Consider the following 22,252-nt stretch of genomic DNA (forward strand, 5'->3'; position numbering starts at 1 on the left):
ATGTGGTGGTGGTGGTGCCTCTGTCCGTGGGATTCTCCAGGCAGGAACACTGGAGTGGAGTGCTGTTTCTTTCTCCAGGGGATCTTCCCAACCCAGGGATCAAACTTAGGTCTCCTGCATGGCATGGCAGGCAGATTCTTTCCCACTGAGCCACCAGGGAAGCCCCTACAGAGTACTTGGATGGAGTTAATTCAACATGTCATTGAGCAGCATGTTTTATCCAATACACATCATCCATAAAGAGTACAGCTTTTTCCCTTACTGTTTTTCTACCATTTTTTCTCCCTCAACAGCTCAATATGTTTTCAGTGTATGATTTACAGGAAGGCAGGATTGAGTGTATTTTATTTCTCTCTCATTTGAAACTGAAGGAGTGTTTAGCATTTCTAAGCAGTGGTTCTGTAAAGCACAGAATAGTCAGACATGTCATCTCTGAAGCCAGCTTTCTGTGCAGCTCCTGTCTTAGTGCTGAACACAGATGTGTAGGGTCTCGCTCTGCAGAGTCCCCTCCACCCCTGTGAAGCCTCCTTATGTGTGCGCCTTGGGGGTGATGTCACCCCCAGGCATTGGCATCGATGAAGGTCTTGAGGGCCATGTTTTTCCTTCTGAATCCAACCTCTGAGCACAGCCCCCAGGGCTGGTGGGTTTGTGTTGCTAGTCTCCTGGAGCTAGTGGCAGGTGGGCTTGCCAGGTGGAGCTGCATAGGCCTCCTGGTGACAAGTCTCGCTGCCCTGTGGTCACAGCTACCATCCGTGTATTACCGGAACCTGATCGATTGCTCCTCGGCCTGCAACTCTGCAGAGGGACCCCGTCCCATAGCTAGGGGGTCCCATGGCTGGGGGTTTCCTGTAACTGGAGGGGGCCTGGCAGGGTAGGGGATGTGGTCCCCTGGCTGGGGCTGGTACACTTCTCCCGTCAAGGGCTGGCCGGTGATCCCTTCCAACTGCAGGCTGTGCAGAGCAGCTGGGAGCAGCGTAGACGGAGGGGCAGCTGTGTTCTGATGGCAGTGTGCTCACAGGGGCTGGCCGGTGTGGGCAGGGCCAAGACCAGGCTCCTGGGTGTGCTGGGCACCTCTGTCACCGCTGCCACCCACCTTCCATGCCCTTGCACAGACCTTGGACTGTCATTTCAGACCCGGCATCTTGGAGCACCCCCTGCTCCTCAGGCTGGGCCCCCCACCCCAGCTTCCTGTGCAGTACAGCCTAGGTGTGGGCGCGGGTGTGCAGGGCAGGTCCCGTGCTGTGGACTGGAGCCGGTCGCCCCTGGAGGGACTGACCGCCACCCGGTCGCCCACAGGCTGTGCCACGATGCCTTCTCGGAGAACATGGCTGGGGAGGCCCAGCTGCTGGAGCGCCGGCGGCTGTACCACTGTGCTGCCTACACCTGTGCCATTGCCCTCGTCCGCTGCGTCTTCACGGAGCTCAGGTTTTACCAGGGCTTCCTGTTCAGTGAGAAACCAGAGAAGGTAGGCCCCTCCAGACCGCTGGCTGTGCTGCCTGGGTCCCGCGGGGTGGGGTTGGGGTTGCTGCTGGGTCCCACAGGGCAGGGTGGGGAGGGGTGGGGGGGTCTCCCGGAGCTGGGTGCGGATGCGGACGGCAGGTGCTGCAGTGACATGAGCACCAGGTCTCTCTGCTGCTGGGGCCTCGTCACAGGACTCTCTGCATTTACAGAACTTGCTCATTTTTGAAAATCTGATAGACCTGAAGCGCTGCTACACGTTTCCCATAGAAGTGGAGGTAAGTGAGGCTGGTCATGGTGTTTCCAAAGTAAAAACACTTACCAAGGCTTGAAGGGAAAAAGGTACATGGTGCTAAACACTAAATGCCCTCTACTCAAGTCCGCTGTGAACTGTAAACACAGGCGGTTTCTTACAGTTCAACCTCAGGTATAATCTCAGGCAGCTGTAAAAGATTGGCCCTGACTCACGTTTCCCCTTAACTTGTAAAGGAGAGAAAATGCCAGTAAAAGGAGCTGTTAGCACACATCCCCCTAGTGGTCTTCTGAGTAAGCTCCTGTGGTCAGTGAGTTGAGGTCTGCCCCGTGCAATGTTGGGCCCTGGTGGAGGCTCACCCAGTCCTGGGCGCCGGGAACAGGAGTAGGGTGATGGGGAGGACACTGTGACCAGAGCCGAGCTCAGCGGGTGCTGGGGGTGCTGCAGCCTTTCACAGCCCAGGGTGGTGGACGGGCAGAGCAAGTGCGAGGGGAGGCTGGCATTCTGTCCCGCGCCACTGACCTCCGCCCTGTCCTAGTGTGGCTCGGTGGCTCAAAGTTCAGGTAAGTGGTTGCTCCTGCCCTTGTGCCCTGTGCCCTTTTGGAATAAAGCTAGGACTGTTTTCTAGGCCTATGTTCAAGAACTAAGACATCACATAATCACAATAGTCTTTGGGGCACTCAAATACTCTGTGTGTTACCTGTGAGTGTCTGGGAGCAGCTGGGAGCTCTGTGGTCTGTTGCAGCTGTGCAGTTGAGGGCCTGAAGCTCCTGACCAGGCCTGAGGCTCCTGACCAGGCCTGAGGCTGGAGGAGCACCACCCGCTGAGTCCCAGAGCCAAAGGAACACCAGCTCCCGGGCTCTTGGGGTCTGTCTCTGTGGGTGTTAGTTTTGCTTAAAATGAGTAACAGTGATTTTTGTCAGATTGCTGTAAAAATAGAAAATATGTGACCCTGAGTCTAAAAAGTTTTAAATTGTCTGTTTTTGCCTAATAGGTTCCTATGGAAAGAAAGAAAAAGTACATTGAAATTAGGAGAGAAGCCAGGGAGGCGGCAAATGAAGATTCAGGTAGGACATTTTCAAAATGATGAGGAAGATTCTAGTATATAGATAGTATTTTAAATACCTCAACTTTGAATTGGATTTAGAAATTTTTATTTTCAAGTGGTAAATAGAATTGTACTTTGAAAGAAATGCAGTTAGTTAAAGCAGCACAGAAGCATCTCAGGGTAGCCAGAGGAGTTCAGATCTGGTTCACTTTCTTAAGCAAGATTGGTGAGCTGTTTGCTTTTGGATTCTGTTTGTGTGTTACTTAGACTCGTCTCCCCACGTTTGCTGCAGTGTCCCTGAAGGGGGTCTTGGTCCTCGAGGTCAGCGTGGCCCGCGATCCTTTGTGTAATGCCAGTCTCTGAAGAGAGCTCTCCTAGCCTCTGTATTCACTACTTACATGCCTGCATCAAGCCTTGGTTGTGACGCTCAGGCTTGGTTGCTCCGTGGCACGTGGAATCTGTTTTGTAACTAAGAATTGAATGCGAGTCCCCTGCCTTGGAACGCAGACTCTTAACCACTGCACCCCCAGGGACGTCCCTAGCCTCTCTATTTAGAATCAACCCTCTGTCCTTCCACATGGTCCTGGTTTCAATTTTTGGCTTAATTTTTCTTCATGGCTTTCCCCTCCTCTGATTCAAGGGTAAAATTTGGACCAGTTTTGTAACCTTACATACTTTGGATTAGTTATTTATCAGTAATACCTCTAGCCACATTTATGTTAGGGTTTGTGAGCAGAATGTGCATCATCAAAATTTTAAATTCAAGAAGTTCTGTTAGCATCACGTCCAAAAACTGGATCTAGTTGGACTTAATGTCTTTGTTTTTGCTAAAGAGTAACTGCTCAGGGATTCCAGATGACCTGGATGGTGGGTGAGGAGTACGGATTTAATGAAAGTATCCTAAATGCAGGAGTCACTTGAGCTTCGAGACACACGTGTCTTACTGACTTGAGTGATGGTAGCTCATCCTCTTTTTCCTTCAGGTGGCCCCCAATACATGTCTTCACTATCGTATCTGGCAGACAGCAGCCTGAGCGAGGAAATGAGTCAGTTCGATTTTTCAACTGGAGTCCAGAGCTACTCGTATGGGTCCCAAGACCCTCAGTCCAGTGCTGGTCATTTCCGGAGACGGGTGATTAAAGAGTGTTGTTGGTGTTGGGAAGGAAGGGGCGCCTCAGGATAGAGGGGCCCGAGCCTCTAGTCCAGGCGCAGGGTCTAACGCTGCCAGCACAGGGAGGAGGCAGTGGGGGGATGGTCACATTCCCGGCTCCTCCCGGGCTCAGAGTTGATGTCAGAACTGTGTGTCTGCCATCAGTGCTCCTGGCCCAAGCAGAGCCTCCCCCTTGGAGGGCGGGCCTCCAGGGAAAGCATGTCTGGCAGCAGGGGCAGGCTGGGACCTTCACTTGTCCAATATGTCCTCTCGGGGTTTCCTGGAAGTGGTCTGTGCTGGGACACGCCCACATCAGTTACTCCTCCCCGTGTGTGTGACACCTCAGTTCAGCATCCCGTGTGTAAAATGATTATCCCTGCTCTTTCTTTCTTAAAAAGGATCAGGAATTTTAAAAATTCTATTACTGATTAAAATTTTCAGGCAGATTAAGTTCACAGAAGTCCTCAGTACTTTTCAAAGTACTGACAACACGATAGGAAACCACGTACCCTGTGATTATCCTTCAGTCGCTCTACTTTCTACATAAAGTGGCAGCTGAGAATCGTGGGGACTGTTGCTCTCGACGTGGAGTGTTCTGGGGCCACCAGGACACGTCTGAAGAGATGTGTGTGTAGAGAGCAGCAGCTCTTCAGTGATGCCCTGACTTCGGTGTGGCCCCAGAGAGAGCTGGGCAGACGGGGGGAGGGGACACTTCCTGAGAACATGAGGAAGATGTGAGGTCAGACTGTGTGCACTGCGTGGCGGAGCAGGCAGTCAGGTGCTCAACCCCGACTCTCTCTCCCCAGGAGCGTCAGGACCCTGACGGCCCAGGCGACGTGCTGGACCTGGACGTGGATGAGCTCAGCCAGCATGAGTGCATGGCCCCCCTGGTGGCCCTGGTCCAGCACATGCAAAGACTTGAGGCTGCGCTGCCCGGAGAGGAGGTCTCTCTGTTCTTTCTGGTCTCATTCACCACGTCCTGTTGAACGAACATTTGACATCGAAGACTAAGCTGAATTCCATCTCTAACACTCGTGATGTCTTGTCACTCATGTCCTGCTTTGTCAGTGTTGTGTCATAATGCCACTTTCTCACTAAGTAATATTGAGTGTGTTATTTCAGGGTTCAGTGCCAAGAAATCTTCCTCCTTGGATGAAATTTCTTCATGACAAACTGGGAAATCCATCAGTGTCATTAAATATCCGTCTTTTCTTAGCCAAGCTGGTTGTTAATACAGAAGAAGTAAGTTATTTATTTCTTTAAAAGCTCTTTTCAATTACATGCATCTCCTTAGAAAAGGAAATGGCAGCCCACTCCTGCCTAGGAAATCCCATGAACAGAGGAGCCTGGTGGGCTACAGTCCATGGGGCCTCAAAGAGTTGTACATGACTTAGCGACTAAGCACAAAAGCGCATATGAATCTACTTTTAAAAAAACCCATAATAAAGGAAGACGTTAAGGGTCACAGCATGGCTTTATTCTCTGAATAAATTAGCCAGCCTGGATTACTTATTCAGCATCATTTTTCTTTCATATTCTTGTAAAACACGTTAATTAACTTCTGAGTTAGAAGTGGCCTTTGTTATGAAGTATGTGGGTCGGCAGGTTTCTTACAGCTGCTAGCCTTCTTGGTTTAGAGTGACAGAGAACGTGGTGAAGAGATTCCTGGTAACTGTGTGAAGAGTAGCCAACGTGTTTGCTTCATGGCTCTGTTTATCTGTCCGTCACACGTGGCCCTGTCAGGAGGGGCACTCAGACGGGTTTATGAGTGATCCTAGGCTGACCTGGGAGGGGCAAGGGATTCACATGCAGCTCAGGAGGAGCAAGTGTCTGGAGGGGGCCTCTGGGCAGCAACTCGTGAGGCCTTAAGGCCATCAAGTAGTGAGGGCCCTTCCTCAGAGTCATACTTGACTTCTAGCTCCTGTGGCTTACAGCAGAAATGACCCTTTTGGTTCTGGAGCTGGAATCCCGAGACTTGGATGTCAGCCACTTGGCCCCGATGATGCATGACCAGCTGCTGTGCACCTTGGCTGTTTCTTAGCCTGTGGACGGTCTTCTCTTGGCACCTATCTCACGTGTAAAAATTTCCCTTTTAATCCTTTTATCAGATAAAGACACTGTCACTGGTTAAGTTCCCCGCTAATGACTCTTAACCTTCCAAGACCCTGTTTCTGAATCAGGTCACATTTACAGGTCCTGTGAGTTGGACCTCAGTGTCCTCTTGGGGTTCACAGGTCAGCCATAGTACTTGGGATCATGTGACTTCCAGCTTGTGTTCCTGTAGTGCTGGCTTGATGGCTGGAGGAGAGGAGCTGGCATCTAGTGTTTAGTTCAACAAGGGGGCTGCTGAGCTGTGTGCACTCGTGTGGCATGAGGGGCCTGCAGTATTGCACACGTCCTGAGCTCAGGAACCTTCAGGGCCCATTGTCTTAATAGAAGAAAAACATAGAAGTTGTATTACAATTCTTTTTAAAGTTTGAACTTTTATCCTTTTTTATAGTTTAATAATACAGTAAAGAAGTTTATATTTAGAATTTATAAACAAACCAGTAGACATATATGGAAAGTGTAAACATTATTTACCTCTGGGGTACTTGATCAAAAAGATTTGAGACAACACAGATTTAATTGTGAGCATAGATTTGAAATCCCTGAGAAAACATTTGGAGAAAGAAGAGGGTGGCAGAGGGGAAGGAGGCCGAGAGTCTTGGGTTACACTCGGTCTGAGTTTCTAAAGTAAATTCAGTGGAATTTAGTACATCGAGGTGCTCTGGATTTCAGAGACCTTGGGTGTGTGAAAAAAATTCGCCACATGCACCTCACTTCTATATCCTCCTTTTCCACTTCCCCTTGCTTCTATATCCAGTAAGAGTAGGATCCTACAGCTGTATGCTGTGTGGAGGGTGGGATTGGCGTAGAACGTTGTTACTACTCTAAGCATAGTTGGAGCTGCTGCTGCTGCTAAGTCACTTCAGTCCGACTCTGTGCGACCCCATAGACGGCAGCCCATCAGGCTCCCTGTCCCTGGGGTTCTCCAGGCCAAGCATACTGGAGTGGGTAGCCATTTCCTTCTCTAATGCATGAAAGTGAAAAGTGAAAGTGAAGTCGCTCAGTCGTGCCTGACTCTTAGCGACCCCATGGACTGCAGCCTACCAGGCTCCTCTGTCCATGGGATTTTCCAGGCAAGAGTACTGGGGTGGGTTGCCATTGTCTTCTCCGATAGTTGGAGCAGATCTATGCAAAGAGCAGATCAGTTTGAATCCGTCTCCATTGAGCTGTGGTTTTAGGGCCCACAAAGAAGACTTGAGCTGAGAATCTAATTGAATCAAGCAGCATAGTTGTTGACATTCATGTCTGTTTTGAATTTAGGTAGAGTTGTGATACAGAAGGATGTTCCTGAACTCCCATCTTGGTTACTCAGCAGTTCTGACATCTGACCTTTGAACTCTCGCCTAGGTCTTCCGGCCTCATGCGAGGCACTGGCTGGGCCCCTTGCTGCAGCTGGTGGTCTCTGAGAACAATGGCGGGGACGGGATCCACTATCTAGTGGTTGAGATCGTGGCCACGGTCCTTTCGTGGACGGGAATAGCCACCCCTGTGGTAAGAGCAGCTGTGCCTCTGGTGCCCTCTCCCCGCGCAGCACCCGGGACCCAACCCTGAGTGTCCTCAGCGTCTCCAGCCCAGATCCTGCCCATCTGTGCTGCTGCAGAAGGCCCCAATCTACTCCTTCACTTCTGTCTGCTTTGCTTTGCTTTTGATAATTCCTCTGGCTTTGCTTTTGTTTTTAAGGTGTTGGATGTTTGTTCTGATTTCTTACTGCTTTAGCTTGCTAGGAGGACTGACCCTGATAATTGGTTTATTAAAAGTACATGTGAAGTATCCAACCAGGCTCCTCTGTCCGTACGTTTCTGTAGGCAAGATTACTAGCATGGGTAGCCATTCCTTTCTCCAGGGGATCTTCCTGACCCAGGGATCGAATCCAGGTCTCCTAGCATTGCAGGCAGATTCTTTACTGTCTGAGCCACCAGGGAAAAATATTTTATTAAAAGTACATGTAAAATAGATGTTGGCAGACCTTGAATGTGAGGCTAAGGTCATGGTCTCCAGCATCCATCTTGTCAGCCTCCCTGCTCCTGGTGACCTGGTGTGACTTGGTGACCTCTGGTGTGATGGTGACGCTCAGTGCCCGCACTGTCCTGATGCAGGCCGTGGCGTCCCCCAGCTCTCTGGCTCTCTGGAGCTCTCTCTGCTCTCTCCCATCTGCTTACTGATGTCGGCCCCAGTGGTGTGCAGAGTTCTCCTAGAAGGATGGCCTGGCATGTGCTTACTGAACAGAATATGCGCCCATGGAGCTGTCACATGTGTTTGTGTTGGAATGTGGCTATCCCATTTCACAGCAAGCCGAGTTTAACTGAGGAACCTCTGCAAGAGGTTGACTCCCGTGTCAGGCATTCAGCTGGGCTAGGAGAGCTGCAACAGCCAGGTTGAAGGCCATAATGAACTTTCACCACTCATTGCAATAGTTTGAGCAAGAGGCTGAAAGCAGAGGGAGGGTGTCCCCGCCCCGTTCCTTGTACCCCATGGAGCAGTGTCTTGGCAGTGGGTCAGGTGACTGGCACAGACCTGGGGTCACTTCGCCATTGAGGGGTGGGAAGGCACCAGCAGTTGGTGGAATCCTGGGTTTGGAAGGAGGCCGGGGCAAGGCTGGGTGCCCAGTCAGAGCAGGGAAGATGTCTTCAGGGACCCCATAGGGACGTCTCAGCAGAGGCCCCCAGAGGCTGCAGGACCCTGTACAGACCTGTAGGAGCACAGCCACCCTGGTGTCAGGGCTGCCCTTGAGGATTCTGGGGGAGACCTTCCAGGGGAGACCTTTGTGTTACAGTCATGTGTCGTCTGAACAATCATGGGAGCCAGAGTCCTCAGTACAATGCCAGTTTTCTTTTATAAACAGACTTCTGAGTTAAGAAATGTTTTCCCAGAAGGGAATGCTACGTATTTACATGAAATTTCTCTGCATTTTTCAGGGGGTCCCTAAAGATGAAGTGTTAGCGAATCGATTGCTCCATTTCCTAATGAAACATGTTTTTCATCAAAAAAGAGCTGTGTTTCGACATAACCTTGAAATCATAAAGACCCTCGTTGAGTGCTGGAAGGATTGTCTGTCCGTCCCTTACAGGTATGGGTTTAGTGGGATTTGCAGTGTCCTTTAACTCGTCACACATTGTGCAGGGTTAATTACCATGAGATTTAATGACTTCAAGGCTTCCCTGGTGGCTCTGCCTGCAATGCGTGAGACCTGGGTTCAATCCCCAGGTCAGGAAGATTCCCTCGAGAAGGGAATGGTTACCCACTCCACTCTAGTCTTCTAGCCTGGAGAATCCCATGAACAGAGGAGCCTGGTGGGCTGCAGTTCATGGGGTTGCAGAGTCAGATATGACTGAGCGACTAGCATACTAATGGACTTGAAGTACTGGAAGGAAGGATGGTTCCTGGAGTGGAATCTGTTGGTAGGGCATGATGTCACTCATGATCAGCCCTCAGCATTTGTCGCTAGAAGCATCTCCGGACTGCACCACCCTCAAGTAGCCTTCCCTCTCTCTGGGCCTGCAGCATGTGCTCTGCCCACAGGGCTGATTCCTGTCAGCATAGCCTGGGGCAAACCAGAATTTCCCAAAGGTTCTCCATCAACCATGGGCTTCCCTGGTGGTTCAGATGGTAAAGCATCTGCCTGTAATGGAAGAGACCTGGGTTCAATCGCTGGGTTGGGAAGATCCCCTAGAGAAGGAAATGGCAACCCACTCCAGTACTCTTGCCTAGAAAATTCCATGGACAGAGGAGCCTGGTAGGCTGGTCCATGGGGTTGCAAAGAATCGGACATGAGTGAGCAACTGCACTTTTCTTTCTTTTCTCACCATCAACCGAGGGAGAATTAGGGCAGATAACTAGATTGTGGGAGATGCAGAGCTCCCTGTGTCCCAGAGGCAGAGTAACCGGGTGTAAACAAAGTAATGGGAAGCAAGGGGTTTCTTACCTGACAGTCAGCTATGGAAGATCTTATGTCTGTCTTCCTGCTCCTTATATCTGACAACTTACACTGTTTCTTCACACTCACATTTCAGGTTAATATTTGACAAGTTTTCCAGTAAAGACCCTAATTCTAAAGACAATTCTGTAGGAATTCAGTTGCTGGGTATTGTAATGGCCAACAACTTGCCTCCCTACGACCCAAAGTGTGGCGTGGAAAGTGTCCGGTAAGTGTCATGTTTTTTTGCTTTGTTTCTTTTTTGGGTAAAGTGTCCCTGATTCTGATTGGAGACTGGAATATGGTTTAATTTTGATAAATTTAAGGACTAGAACCCATATTAGTATTTCCACCTAAATTAAATAGTTGGGTTTAGAGATCATTTGGGAGAAGAAATATGTTAGTAGAGTGAATGAGAAAAGTGAGACCTTATGGTTTTTTCCATGCAATTTTGGCAGACAAGGTGTTAGCTATTTCTGTTATTTTCTAAGCTGCCATTTTCAGCATCCGCTCCAGAAAGCAGCCTGAGGTCCGGAGCCCCTTCACCACAGGGTGTGGCCACGAGGGGGCGCTGCAGCTCTGCCGCAGGTGCAGCCTACCGGCTCCTCATCACCTGGGGTAGGGGAGGGTCCACGTGGCCGGGCCTTAGCAGGACAGCCCGAAACTTCACAGAGAGGGGCTGGATCCCTGCAGAGGCGGTCACTCGGTCCAGTTCACTGTCTCTCTGGAAGTGTTCACTGTCCAGTTGGTCCTCCTGGGTCAGCCTCCGAGGCACCAGGGGCTTTGGCCGCCTGGTGCCATGGACTACGTGCAGCTCAGCACAGCATCAGCGGGAAGTGGTTAACTTTCGAACAAGTGGCTTTCCTGATCCCCAGTCCTGCTGTCATGAGGCCAGGGTGCACTGCCCCCCACCCCCACCCCCACCCCACCCCTGTGTGACTGTGTGTCCTCCTCCTGTCGTATAGACAGCTTTAGAGGGGTCAGAGGTCAGGCCATTGCTGATTTCACCGCTGTCAGTGTCTATATCTGGAGCTGTGTGGCTGGGCGGGGCCTGCCCAGGGGTCATTCGTCTGGGTGAGTGGGGAGGACTGTTGTGATACACTTCTGTCTGACAGCAGCTTCGCTGGTGGCTCAGCTGGTAAAGAATCTCCCTGCAATGCGGGCGACCTGGGTTCAGTTGCTGGGTTGAGAAGATTCCCTGGAGGAGGAAACGGCAACCCACTCCACTATTCTGGCCTACATAATTCTATGGACTGTATAGTCTATGGGGTCGCAGAGTCGGACACGACTGAGCAACTTCCACTTTCTTTCGGATAGCAGGACGGGTTGCCCTGTGCTCACTGGCTTTCTGTGTTTCTTGCAGGTACTTTGAAGCTCTGGTCAGTAACATGTCCTTTGTCAGATATAAAGAGGTGTATGCAGCGTCAGCGGAGGTCCTGGGGCTTGTTCTCCGGTATCTCAGTGGGAGAGAGAAGGTGAGTGTGCACACATGGCATGAACGCCTCTTCTTCACTGTTGGCTCAGCCTCGGTACTGCGTCCTCTGTACTAGGAGCTAGAGTGGGCAGTTTTTTTAATGCCTGGAAATTTGGCAAGCGTTAAGGTTGTTAACCTGCTTCTTATTGTAAAGTTGGGATGTAAGCATTGGAGCAGCTTTCATTCCTCTGACCTGGCATCAGGGCACTTTGGAGAAACTGCCCTGATGGAGCTTGCTTTTGTTTGGGGGAGGGTAAACACAGGAGGTCCCCTCTTCCAGTTTCTGGCATAGTGCAGCTGGAAAGCAGGGGCAGCCTCTGACTTGGGCGCCTGGTGTGTGCTCTGCCCCTCCCGCACCCCTAAGCACAGTCTCCGCATTGGCCCGTGTATGGAAATCACAGGTTATAACTTGCTGCTCCTTGGCTGACCCCCATGGGTTACTGCAGGGACTTCACGCTAGCCTCTGCAGAGCCTGTCGCCCACGCTGACAGGACGCGGGTGCAGACTGTCCAGGATGGTCTGTGCTGGTGCCTGCAGAGTCCGTCACCCATGAGGACCAGACGCAGGTGCACTGTCTAGAATGCCACACTGGACCAGTCCTTGGCCCTCTGTCACTGCTCAGAGGACACTCTCTCTCCCTCACTGGGGTGTCATCCCGCCGGCCTCCCCCACAACTTGGAGTGTGGGCCCCTAGCCGGTCACCTAGTCTCATGGCTTGAGAACTCCTCAGGCTCCTGATTCCCAAATTCGTGTCTCCAGTCCCCTCTCCTCCTACAACGAGACAGGATGAGGAGAGGCTGGGGAAGTCGAGGGATCCTTAGGGCAGAACCGTCCTCCCACAACATGTTGGAGCCCGGCCTGTTTCACCAATTAGGCCTTTATTTGGATTTAGAGGAAAATTAAACAGAGGAAATAGGAACCCCCTCCCCTGAGAAAATCAAACTTATAATTTATTTTAGGGATTGCCAGCTATTTTTGTAAAATAAAAACATGTTTCAAATTCAGGATAACGTTGTGATGACATGATTCTAATGCCCTTGAGTGGTGGGTTTCAATTCACATAATGTGCTCAGTTATCACCATGGGTGGAGCACACAACAGCAGATCGAAAGGTTAATCTCTCATGACTTAAGTCTCAACTTAATACAAATGATACACCCTTTGGTTTGACATAGCTCTTTTCTGAGTGTAAAATGGCTGATTTAGCTTGGAAGATGGGAGAGCAGTGTGGGACACAGAAGTGGGGGTCACTTGTGTTCTGACCACTGACCAGCGCGGCTCCAGACCGTGGTCTCTGGTCCCAAGGGCCCCTCGTGCTCCTCATTTCTCCCGTGGGGTCAGGGCCCCCTGTTCTGTGGGTGGATGCTCCCTGGGGGTACGGCTTTCGGGGAGCAGTCAGGAGAGGCCAGGCCTGGAAGGTGGGCATAGGGAGACGGGCAGGCTGCCTGCAGATGGAGCTCCCTGAAATCCTGGTTTGTGTGAGTCTTTGCCCAGATATGTGCACACTGACATAATAAAATGCATCTTTTTTTTCTTAAGATTTTTTGATGTGGACCATTTTTAAAGTCTATTGAATTTGTTGCAATATTGCTTCTGAGGCTTGGGAGTTCTTAGCTCCCCGACCAGAGATTAAACTTGCACCCCCTGCATTGGAAGGCATCCCAACCACTGGACCGCCAGGAAAGTCCCTCAAATGCGTCCTAAACAGCATTCAGTCCTTGGTCTTTGTTCAGCTGCTCAGATGACTCGCTGGCAGAGTTTTGGTGTCAGAAAGAAGTTTAGTCTTGATCATTCTTTCACCCGCTGTGTGGCCAAGGCCTGGGTCACCTGAACCCGTTGCCGCCGAGCCTCTGGTGGTGCCCAGTGGTCAGGGCCCCCACGGCCTCCTCGAGATGGTGCTCTGGGTGGTCACCTCAGTCCTCTCAGTTCCTCCGAGTTCCCACTTGTGTGTATTTGAAAGGAAACTTGGTCTTCCAGATGCTAGAGGAGTCTGTGCATGAACTGGTGGTGAAGCAGCTGAAGCGGCATCAGAACATGCTGGAGGACAAGTTCATCGTGTGCCTGAGCAGAGCCACGAAGAGCTTCCCTCCTCTGGCTGACAGGTGGGGGTGGCGTCTGCCTGCCTGCTGGGGAGGGTCATGCGCGGGGGTGGGTGGTTGTGTCCGTCTGCCTGCCCCTGCCTGCGGAGAGGGTCGTGGGGCGTTGTCAGCACCTGCCTGCCGGGGACAGTCCTGGTGGGGGTCAGTGCCCCTCCGCTCACTGGCCCTGCCCGCTGCCCAGGTTCATGAACAGCGTGCTCTTCCTGCTGCCGAGGTTCCACGGCGTGATGAAGACGCTCTGTCTGGAGGTGGTGCTGTGTCGTGCGGAGGAGACCCCTGACCTGTACCTGCAGCTGAAGAGCAAGGATTTCGTTCAGGTCATGAGGCACAGGTGAGTGGCCGCCGCCTGTGTCCTTGGATGCAGCTGTTTGTTCCGCTGTCCCCTCAACTCAAGGGGACTTGTGAGTCTTCGTGACAGGAGTGTTTGTTCACTTTGACACCTGACACTTGAGAGGCCCCGTCTTGGGTTGTCCAGGGCTGTTTACAAATTCAAAATGTGTGGTTTTGAGTTCTGTACCTGTTTTGTCAGCTAACAGGCTTCCATTATTTGTTAAATTTGTTTATTTTCAAAATGGTAACACGCTATTACGGTAAATGTTAACAGAGGGCTGATGGCACCCTGTGTGTTCCTCCCTCTGTGCTGTTTTCCTCCCGCCTGTGTGCACACTTTTACACGGTGATAAACTGCCTTTGTGTTGGTTTCCTCCAGTCAGCCTGGCTCAGTGTCTACTGTGTGTGGAGCCTTCAGCTGGTGCTTATTTAAGGAGGACATGGGGTGCACCACATTGGGCCCTGACTGCACTTAACCCCTGGTGCCTGACCAGCCCTGGAAACCATTTTTTAAAGTCATGAAATCCTTTATAGTTAGCTTATTTTGTTTGACTTTGTCAGGTTTTTTAAAAATGAACTTTTTATTTTGGAATAATTTGATTTTTACAGAAAAGTTAGAAGTACACAGAATTCGCACACACCTTTCACCTAGCTTCCCCATCTCACATCATCAGGGTGTTTGTCTAAACCAAGAAGTTAACATTAGTGCACTTCTGTCTATTTGAAATCACCAGTTTCCTCATCCTCTTCCTAGGATCCAGGCAGGACACTACAGTATTAATTTCCTTTTCATAATCTAGGCCACGATAATTATTTTCAAGAGTTTAATTTTTATATAAATGTAGTATTAGCTATAATAATAAAATCTGAAATACAGAACAGCACAGAGAAGAAAATGTTACCTCTCATATCTAAAGGTATAGTAATAGCAGTTAAGTCTGTGTTTTTGAAAATTCCTGTTTATATTATAGAGATGATGAGAGACAGAAAGTATGTTTGGACATAATTTCCAAGATGATGGCACGGCTGAGACCGGCAGAGCTCCGGGAGCTCCTGAGCGCCGTGGTGGAGTTCCTGGCTCACCCTGCAGTGCTGTGCCGTGAGCGGATGTACGCCATCCTCATGTGGGTCCATGACAACTACAGGTGAGCGCCTCGCCTGTCCCCGCCAGACGCTCGTGTCCCGTCTCTTAGGGAGCGTCTGGGTGCCTCCAGCAGTCTGGAACGACTATAATAAATGATAAGACATTTAAAAATGTGTGGTTAACAACTGCAACAAGTTTGGTATGTTGAAATATATTCTCATCTTACTGCATTTCGTGAACCCGTGGGAAATGTTCAGAGCGCGGTGTTACTGATTGAGCTAAAAGTGTACTTTGTTTTCCCTTACAGTCTGACAAGGTTTAGGAAGGAGCTCCTGGGATGTTTCCTCCTTGGGGACTGTGGTCCTGCTCGCCAGCTGGCCACCAGGGCCCGGGTCAGGGTGCAGGCCCCATGGGGTGGGTGGAAGTTGGGGAAGAGGCAGGTTTCGTTACTTTCATCCTAGACAACATTGTTGGGTTGACCTAGAGCAGCAGAAGGAGCAGTAACAGTTTTATTGTCTTGTGACTACTCTCAGAGACCCAGAGAGTCAGGCAGATGAAGACTCGCGTGAAGTATTCAAGCTGGCGAAAGATGTGTTGATCCAAGGGCTGACCGACGAGAACCCTGGGCTTCAGTAAGTGCCCCTCCCGGAGCAGCGTGGGTGGGTGGGCACATTCAGGGCTCTTTCTAGGCCAATGTGGGGTCTCTCTGAGGTGTCAAAGGGCCTTTGCTGTATTAGCCTTTTCTCTGCCTCTTGCTGGCATAAGAAAAATGTATTTTAAATCACATTAGAACCTGAAAGTCCTGGCATGTTACTTTAATATACAAGTCTTGAAAAACTGGTGTGGGTAACGCTGTCTTAACTGTGCTGTGAGTTACAGCATCTCAGGATGAGAAACCTGTAATGAAAAGTGGGTTGTCATTCCCCATTTAACCCCAAGTGAGCTCCCACCCTGCACATCAGTGTCAGACGGCGTGCTGGAGGCCTTGGAAACCAGAGGGCGCTGCAGCGCCATCACAGATGCCCACGCGCTCGCCACGCGCTCGTTATGTTATAGCAGGCAGGGCGGAAACCCTGACGATTCTGTGTGTCAGCTAACTTGGAGCGTACTGCAATTTTTAATTCATTGCGCTTTTAAAAATTGTATTTGGACTCCTCAAACATTCACAAATTATAAAGCCGGATCTGGTTTTTAATTTCTTTAATAGTTTGACTATTTTCTGTTCACATTATGTTTTGAATATTTTGTGGCACTAATGTGTAGAGTGAATTGTCTTAGTAAGACAATGAAGGACTATATATATAGTTCTCTTGGTGTTTTCTCAGTTTCAGAGTATGTAATGTAAAATTCTCATCTTTGCAAACTTCTGGGTAATAGAAATGAGAATAGAATGATCCAGCTTCTCACCTCCTGTTAAGTATGCCAGCATTCTGGAATATTTCCCCTTCAGCACGTGCCTCATCTGTCAGGCAGCTTACCTGTGGATGGAGGTCTGCACGTGGATGGAGTCCCAGGGCTGATCTCCGGTGGAAGAAGAGATCTTCCCCGTGGGGCACACGTAGAGACCTCCTCTTCTTCTTTCTTCTCTGCCTTCCAGATTAACTATTCGGAACTTCTGGAGCCATGAAACTAGGTTGCCTTCAAATACCTTGGACCGATTGCTGGCCCTAAATTCCTTATATTCTCCTAAGATAGAAGTGCACTTCTTGAGTTTAGCGACAGATTTCCTGCTTGAAATGACCAGCCTGAGCCCCGACTTCCGGACTTCCCTGTTTGAGCACCCTCTGTCAGAGTGTGAGTTTCAGGTGAGCTCTGGCTCTGTGAGCTGACTATCCCGCCTGTTGGTCAGCAGACTTTGTCCACTGGTGTTAAATCCTTGCTTTTTTCTTTAATTAAGGTATAATTAGGATAGTATTTGTTTTCAGTGCACAAGGTAGTGATTTGATATTTGTATATATTACAGAATTATCACCACAATAAATCTAGTTAACATCCATCACTGCCCATAGTTAGAGGTTTTTTATCTTGCGATGAGAACTTTCAAGATATACTCTCTTACAAAACTTCACGTATACGAATGGTGTTACTGACTGTAGTCGCCATGCGCACATCGCCCCCCCAGATCTTACTTACAGCTGTGAGTTCGTGCCCTTCGACCCCCTTCACCCGTCTCCACCACCCCTCACCTCTGACAACCACCAATCTGTTCTCTGTTTCTATGAGCTTTTTTGGTTTGGTTTTGTTAGGTTTTTGTTTTAGATTTTACGTATGAATAAGATCACACAGTATTTGTGTTTCTCTCTGACTTATTTCATGTAGCATAATATCTTCAGGGTCCATCCATGTTGTTGCAAATGGCAGGATTTCGTTGTGTTTCAAAGCTGAGAGCTGAGTAGTAGCCCATCATTGTGTGTGGTGTGAGTGCGTGCGCGCTCACCACACGTCTTCTTTCTCCTTTTGTCTGCTGACGGACACTTAGGTTGTCTCCATATCCTGGCTGTTGTCAGCAGTGCTGTTATGAACACTGGGGTGCCTGTGTCTTTTCCCATTAGTGTTTTTGTTCTCTTCTGATAAACACCCAGCTGTGGGGTTGCTGGATCCTCTGGTGGTTCTATTTATAATTTCCTGAGGAACCTGCACTCTGCTGTCCACATGGCAGCAGCAGGTTACACGCCCACCCAGTGCACAGGGTGCCCTTCCCCCCTCAGCTGCAGGTGCCACCTCTCTCTCCTGGTCACAGCCACACGGCAGGCGTCTGGTGATGCCTCACTGTGGTTTGATTGGCGTTTCCCTGACGACTCGTGCTGGCTTCCTGAGTTTACTTGGAATCCACACACATTCTTCCCGAGATGCCCACCTGCACCTCACCCCGCTCGCCCCCTGTCCTGCACACAGCTCACCCTTGTCCCTTTGGCCTCCATGGAGGCATTTCCCTCCCCTGCTCCCCCGCCACGCCCCGTAGGTGCTTGTTTGCACCTCCACCTGGCAGCACCGCTGATGAGCCACATGATGACTCACAGCCCTGACGCAGAGCCCCCGCCCCATCCCCCCATGTCCCCAGCATCTCCCATTCTGGATACTTGGCAGGGGCAGTGGGGTCAGAGAAGCCGAGTCATTCCCTGAGCGTGGCAGTGAGCCTCTGAATGCAGGATGTTAGGAGGAGAAAAGCAGTTTTTCTCCCCAGCACTGATTGGTTTTATTTGTTGACAGATAATTGTTCTGTTAAAAATTTTAAATTTGAGAAAGTTGTTCTTCAGCGACTTCTTGCAGAGCTACATGGAGTGTAGTACTGTTTGTGGAGAGGACTGTGGAGTTTTAAATAAAGCATTTGCATGTTCTGAGAAGGGCCGTGACCTCACCTGACCGTCCCTCCTGGCAGGAGTATACCATTGACCCTGACTGGCGCTTCCGGAGTACGGTCCTCACACCAATGTTTGTTGAGACTCAGGTGTCTCAGAGCACGCTCCAGGCCCGGACCCAGGAAGGGTCCATCTCGGCTCGGAGGGCGATGGCTGGGCAGGTCCGGGCCACCCAGCAGCAGCTCGACTTCACGCCCACACAGAGCGCAGGTACTGCCTCCGCTGTGGGTATGCAGGCCGAGGGCACCGTGAAGGCCTTGATGGCAGGAGGGAGGATGGGCTGGGTCCCTGGGTTGTAGATTCGGGGGTGGGGTGGCCTCGAGGGGCCCTGGGGACAGAGGTGGGGAGGGCTGTGCAACCAGCAAACGTACTGGGCTCTTTAGAGTGCATGACGCCATCCATTGGACTGTCTGTGTTTTTACCACAATTTTAAAAAGGGGGAGAAAGACATTATTTCTGACTGGAGAAAACAAGAAAGATTTCAGTACATGTAAGTTTTAGTTTGATTTTTGTCCGGAAACATCTGTCCAGTGCATCCCATTTAAAAACGCTTGTCTCAGAAGCAAAGCAGAGCTAAACCAGATTCACTTACTGTGTTCGTAGTTGATTAAACTGCTCTTTCTCAAACTGTTCAGCTGTTTCCTTTGATCATCAGAGTATCAGTTGTAGAGTAAAATCCCCAAGTCGTTTTTATGGAAATACTTCAGTGTTTTTCCCTTATGTAATTTTTTCATACTCTGTTGTGGAAATAGGACTAACTTGGCCAATTACCGTGGGACCTTTAGAAACTGATGTTAGAAATCACAGACCTTAGTGGCATGTAGATGCTGTGTCATCCTGACGAGCATGTGGTGGTCTCCCTCGTGCCCACAAGGACAGGAGGTCCGGCTGCCGGGCCTCCTTGGGACATGGCCCACCCTGGTAACTGTGGGCTGCCCTGCTCTCGAGCGGCAGGTCCTGGCCGAGGCGCCGGCCGAGCGGCGCTGCTGTGACCCGCGCATCGTTTGTGTTTGCAGGGGGAAGAGTGCTCTCCCACTGGCTGACGGCGGGCAGCACCGACCCTCTGGGCGGCAGCCTGGCCCCCACCGCCGAGGCCTCGTCTGCGTCCCTGCTGTTTGCCCACAAGAGGCCCGAGAGGCCCCGGGGGACGCCCCTGAAGCCCGTGGGGCCTGAATTTGGGAAGAAAAGGCTGGGACTCCTTGAGGATGAGGTGGACGACGGAGCACAAGGTAAAAGTGTTGAAACGCCTGCCTCCACAAACTCATGACTGTTCCTGAGTCCGGGTGGCCTGCGTGGAGCCCAGCACCACGTGGGAGCCTGGTTTGGAGTCCAGAAAGCGGTTGCCTGAACTGGCTTGGCCCCTCACTCGGGGCTCCCAGGGGTCTAGAGGCCATGGTACTAGCAGGATGGGGAAGCTGAGTCAGAGAGAGTTTAGGTTCGGGGGCTGGGAGGGTCAGGGCAGGCCCGAGGGCAGGAATGGGGATGCAGACATTCGGCTCACCGGGGTTGGGGGTGTGCTCCGGGAGGAGCCCCGGCCAGATGCCCCCCAGACTCGAGAGAAGCCCCCAGCCCCATCCCCGGGCCCCCTTTCCCAGCCAGCCTCATCTTCACATCCAGCTCGTCAGTGTTGCTTCCACAGCTCCAGTTGGTGTTACTGTGGCCCCCTTTCTTTGGGGTCTTGGTCACTTTCTCCCTTGCCCACCCCCTCTCTCCACACTGTCACCGACGTCCTGAACAGGTCTTGCTGTGGCTTGGCTCACGTCGGGCTTCTCTCCTTTCTCGTGTGGTCACTGTTCATGGGCGTTAATGGCCTCCGTTTCCTTTTTGGTTGCAGTAGAGTTGTGTTGATTTCTCCTGTGTGGCACAGTGATCCACCTGCATGTATGTACATATATACGTGTTCTTTCTCATTAGGAAACGGCTTCCCTTTTCTCCCGTGGGTGATTTTGCTGATAATTTCCAAACGTCAGTTTTCTCTTGTAGGAATTCCACCTTGACTGTCAGACCCGAGGGATTACCCTTCCAATTTTCCCTTCTTACCATCTCTGCTCGGCTCTGGGCACAGCGATACCTTCTGACTGTGCGTGTGCGTGACGATGTCCAGTCTCTAGTTCCCACGAGCTTCTGTGCTCTTGGAAAGTCCCTTCCATGCCCTGTTACAGGACCTATTTTTGCTCTTGTGATAAAGGGTCATTTAACAAATTTTTTTCCTAGATGGTCTGCTTTCAACATTTTCTCCCCCCTGTTGCTTTGGTTCCTATTTTTCTTACTTGAAGCTTTGCTCAAACGTCAGCTGATTTTCAGCTTTTGCTGTGTCCAGGCAGGCAGTAACTGGCGTTGGGAGTGGTGGCTGCACACTGGCTGTGCTGACTGGCCTCACCAGACGTGGAGGCCCCCGTTTTGTACTGGGTGGTCCCCCTCCAAGGCCAGGTCTCCCCGCTCCCGCCTGCACGTCCAGGCCTGGTGCTGGGGCAGCGCTGGGTTCCCCAGTGTACCCGGCTGTGGGGGCTCTGCTCCAGCCATGTGGCCCCGCACCTCCAGCCTCAGCCTCGCATTTCCAAGCCCTCTCTTTCTCCAAGATGTCCGAGCCCTGCCTGCTTCCTCCATGCAGCCTCAGTTCTCCAGCTTCCAAAACTGCGCTTCACAGGCTTAGGTTGTTTTGGAAATAGAGCGGCGGGGAGTAGGAGATGGAGACGAGCAGATGCCTCATTTCATGTCAGCAATTCTGGGGAGGAGGGGACGACATCAGCCGCGCATAACCAACCTGCTGTCTGTTCTTCAGCTCCAGATAATCGTGCAGAAATACTGCGATTACGCAGACGATTTCTGAAGGACCAAGAAAAGCTGAGTTTGATTTATGCCAGGAAAGGTGTTGTGGAGCAAAAGCGAGAAAAGGTTTGTACCCATTTCTGGAATTTGGTCGGAAATAGGTATTTCTGTCACAGGATGTGTGCCCAGGAGATGTCTTCCCGCTGGCCTAGGCCAGATCGCAGAGATGGCCCATGCGATCCCACCTCCAGGTGTCCCCTGAGCCCCACGGCTCTGCTGGGGAGTGGGAGGTGCTGTTCTCTCTGGACGGACGGGCTTTCTGCACGAGGTGGAGACCAGACCCCCCCGCCCCCAGTGCCCTGGGGTCACGTCTCCCAGCTGCAGTCCCCGCAGCCTTGAGGCCAGAGCCCTGACGCCGTGGCTGAGGGCAAACAAACCGAGGGGCTGTGCTCCTGGAGGCTGGTGGGGAGCTGGGTGAGGAGCGTGGCCAGTCCCGAGCTGCCTACTGCAGACACATGTGTGGCATGAATGGATGGTTGAACGTTTCTCCCAATGTGGAAGTAACAGCAGAGTTGTTCAGCCCTAGAGTCAGTGTGAGATACAGATCAGAGATGTTGACAGGCTGTTCTAGGACTAGACTGTGGGTGAGAATCCTGTTTCCACTGTGACTCAGTTTAAATCCTCAGGCACTTCACTTCCAAGTCTGCGTGTGAAATGGTCAAAAGGTTCCACTGTCTTCTGTGGAAAGATTGGACTTCCCTATATCTCTGTAACCACAGCACTGCAGGCCGAGGGCCGGCCCCACCCAGCCTAGGGTCCTTCGCTCCAGCCTCCTCATTAAGCCTGAGTCCTGCCTGGGCTTCTTGAGGGGACAGGGCGGGGGTGGGATAGAGGCACTCGGCTGATCGCTGAGGGTCTCAGGGAATGGATGGGGTGTGGCCTGGGACCTGGGGTGGCCTTGCTGGGTGTCGTCACCACTCTCAGCAGAGGCATTTGGGGGTCCCCTCTGCTCTTGCAGCTGCAGAGCAGCATTTAGCAGATGGAGAAGCTGGGCCGCCTCAGGGGTTAGCCAGGATGTACGCATGTGAGGGAGTGCCCTGTGAGGGGAACAGGGCCCGCAGGGGGAACCTGGCCCCACAGAGGGAACGGCCCCTTGCCATTGGAACTGGTACCCGCTGGGGGAATGGGGTCCGAAGGGGGAACAGC

At 51.3% G+C, this 22,252-nt stretch overlaps 1 protein-coding gene across 1 annotated transcript in view; it reads left to right on the forward strand.

Annotated features, from left to right (window-relative positions):
- Positions 1–22,252, forward strand: part of PRKDC (protein kinase, DNA-activated, catalytic subunit) — a 126,904-nt gene that overhangs the window by 65,330 nt on the left and 39,322 nt on the right. Inside the window, 18 exon segments of the mRNA XM_070382418.1 lie at positions 1,297–1,465; positions 1,671–1,736; positions 2,706–2,778; positions 3,743–3,891; positions 4,716–4,853; positions 5,032–5,151; positions 7,366–7,509; positions 8,934–9,085; positions 10,029–10,160; positions 11,295–11,406; positions 13,383–13,507; positions 13,686–13,835; positions 14,806–14,979; positions 15,452–15,550; positions 16,516–16,723; positions 18,298–18,487; positions 19,294–19,506; positions 21,060–21,172. Coding sequence (XP_070238519.1) covers positions 1,297–1,465; positions 1,671–1,736; positions 2,706–2,778; positions 3,743–3,891; positions 4,716–4,853; positions 5,032–5,151; positions 7,366–7,509; positions 8,934–9,085; positions 10,029–10,160; positions 11,295–11,406; positions 13,383–13,507; positions 13,686–13,835; positions 14,806–14,979; positions 15,452–15,550; positions 16,516–16,723; positions 18,298–18,487; positions 19,294–19,506; positions 21,060–21,172 — 2,527 coding nt within the window.

The sequence above is a fragment of the Bos mutus genome, chromosome 14, assembly GCF_027580195.1.
Source record: "Bos mutus isolate GX-2022 chromosome 14, NWIPB_WYAK_1.1, whole genome shotgun sequence".
NCBI lineage: Eukaryota > Metazoa > Chordata > Mammalia > Artiodactyla > Bovidae > Bos > Bos mutus.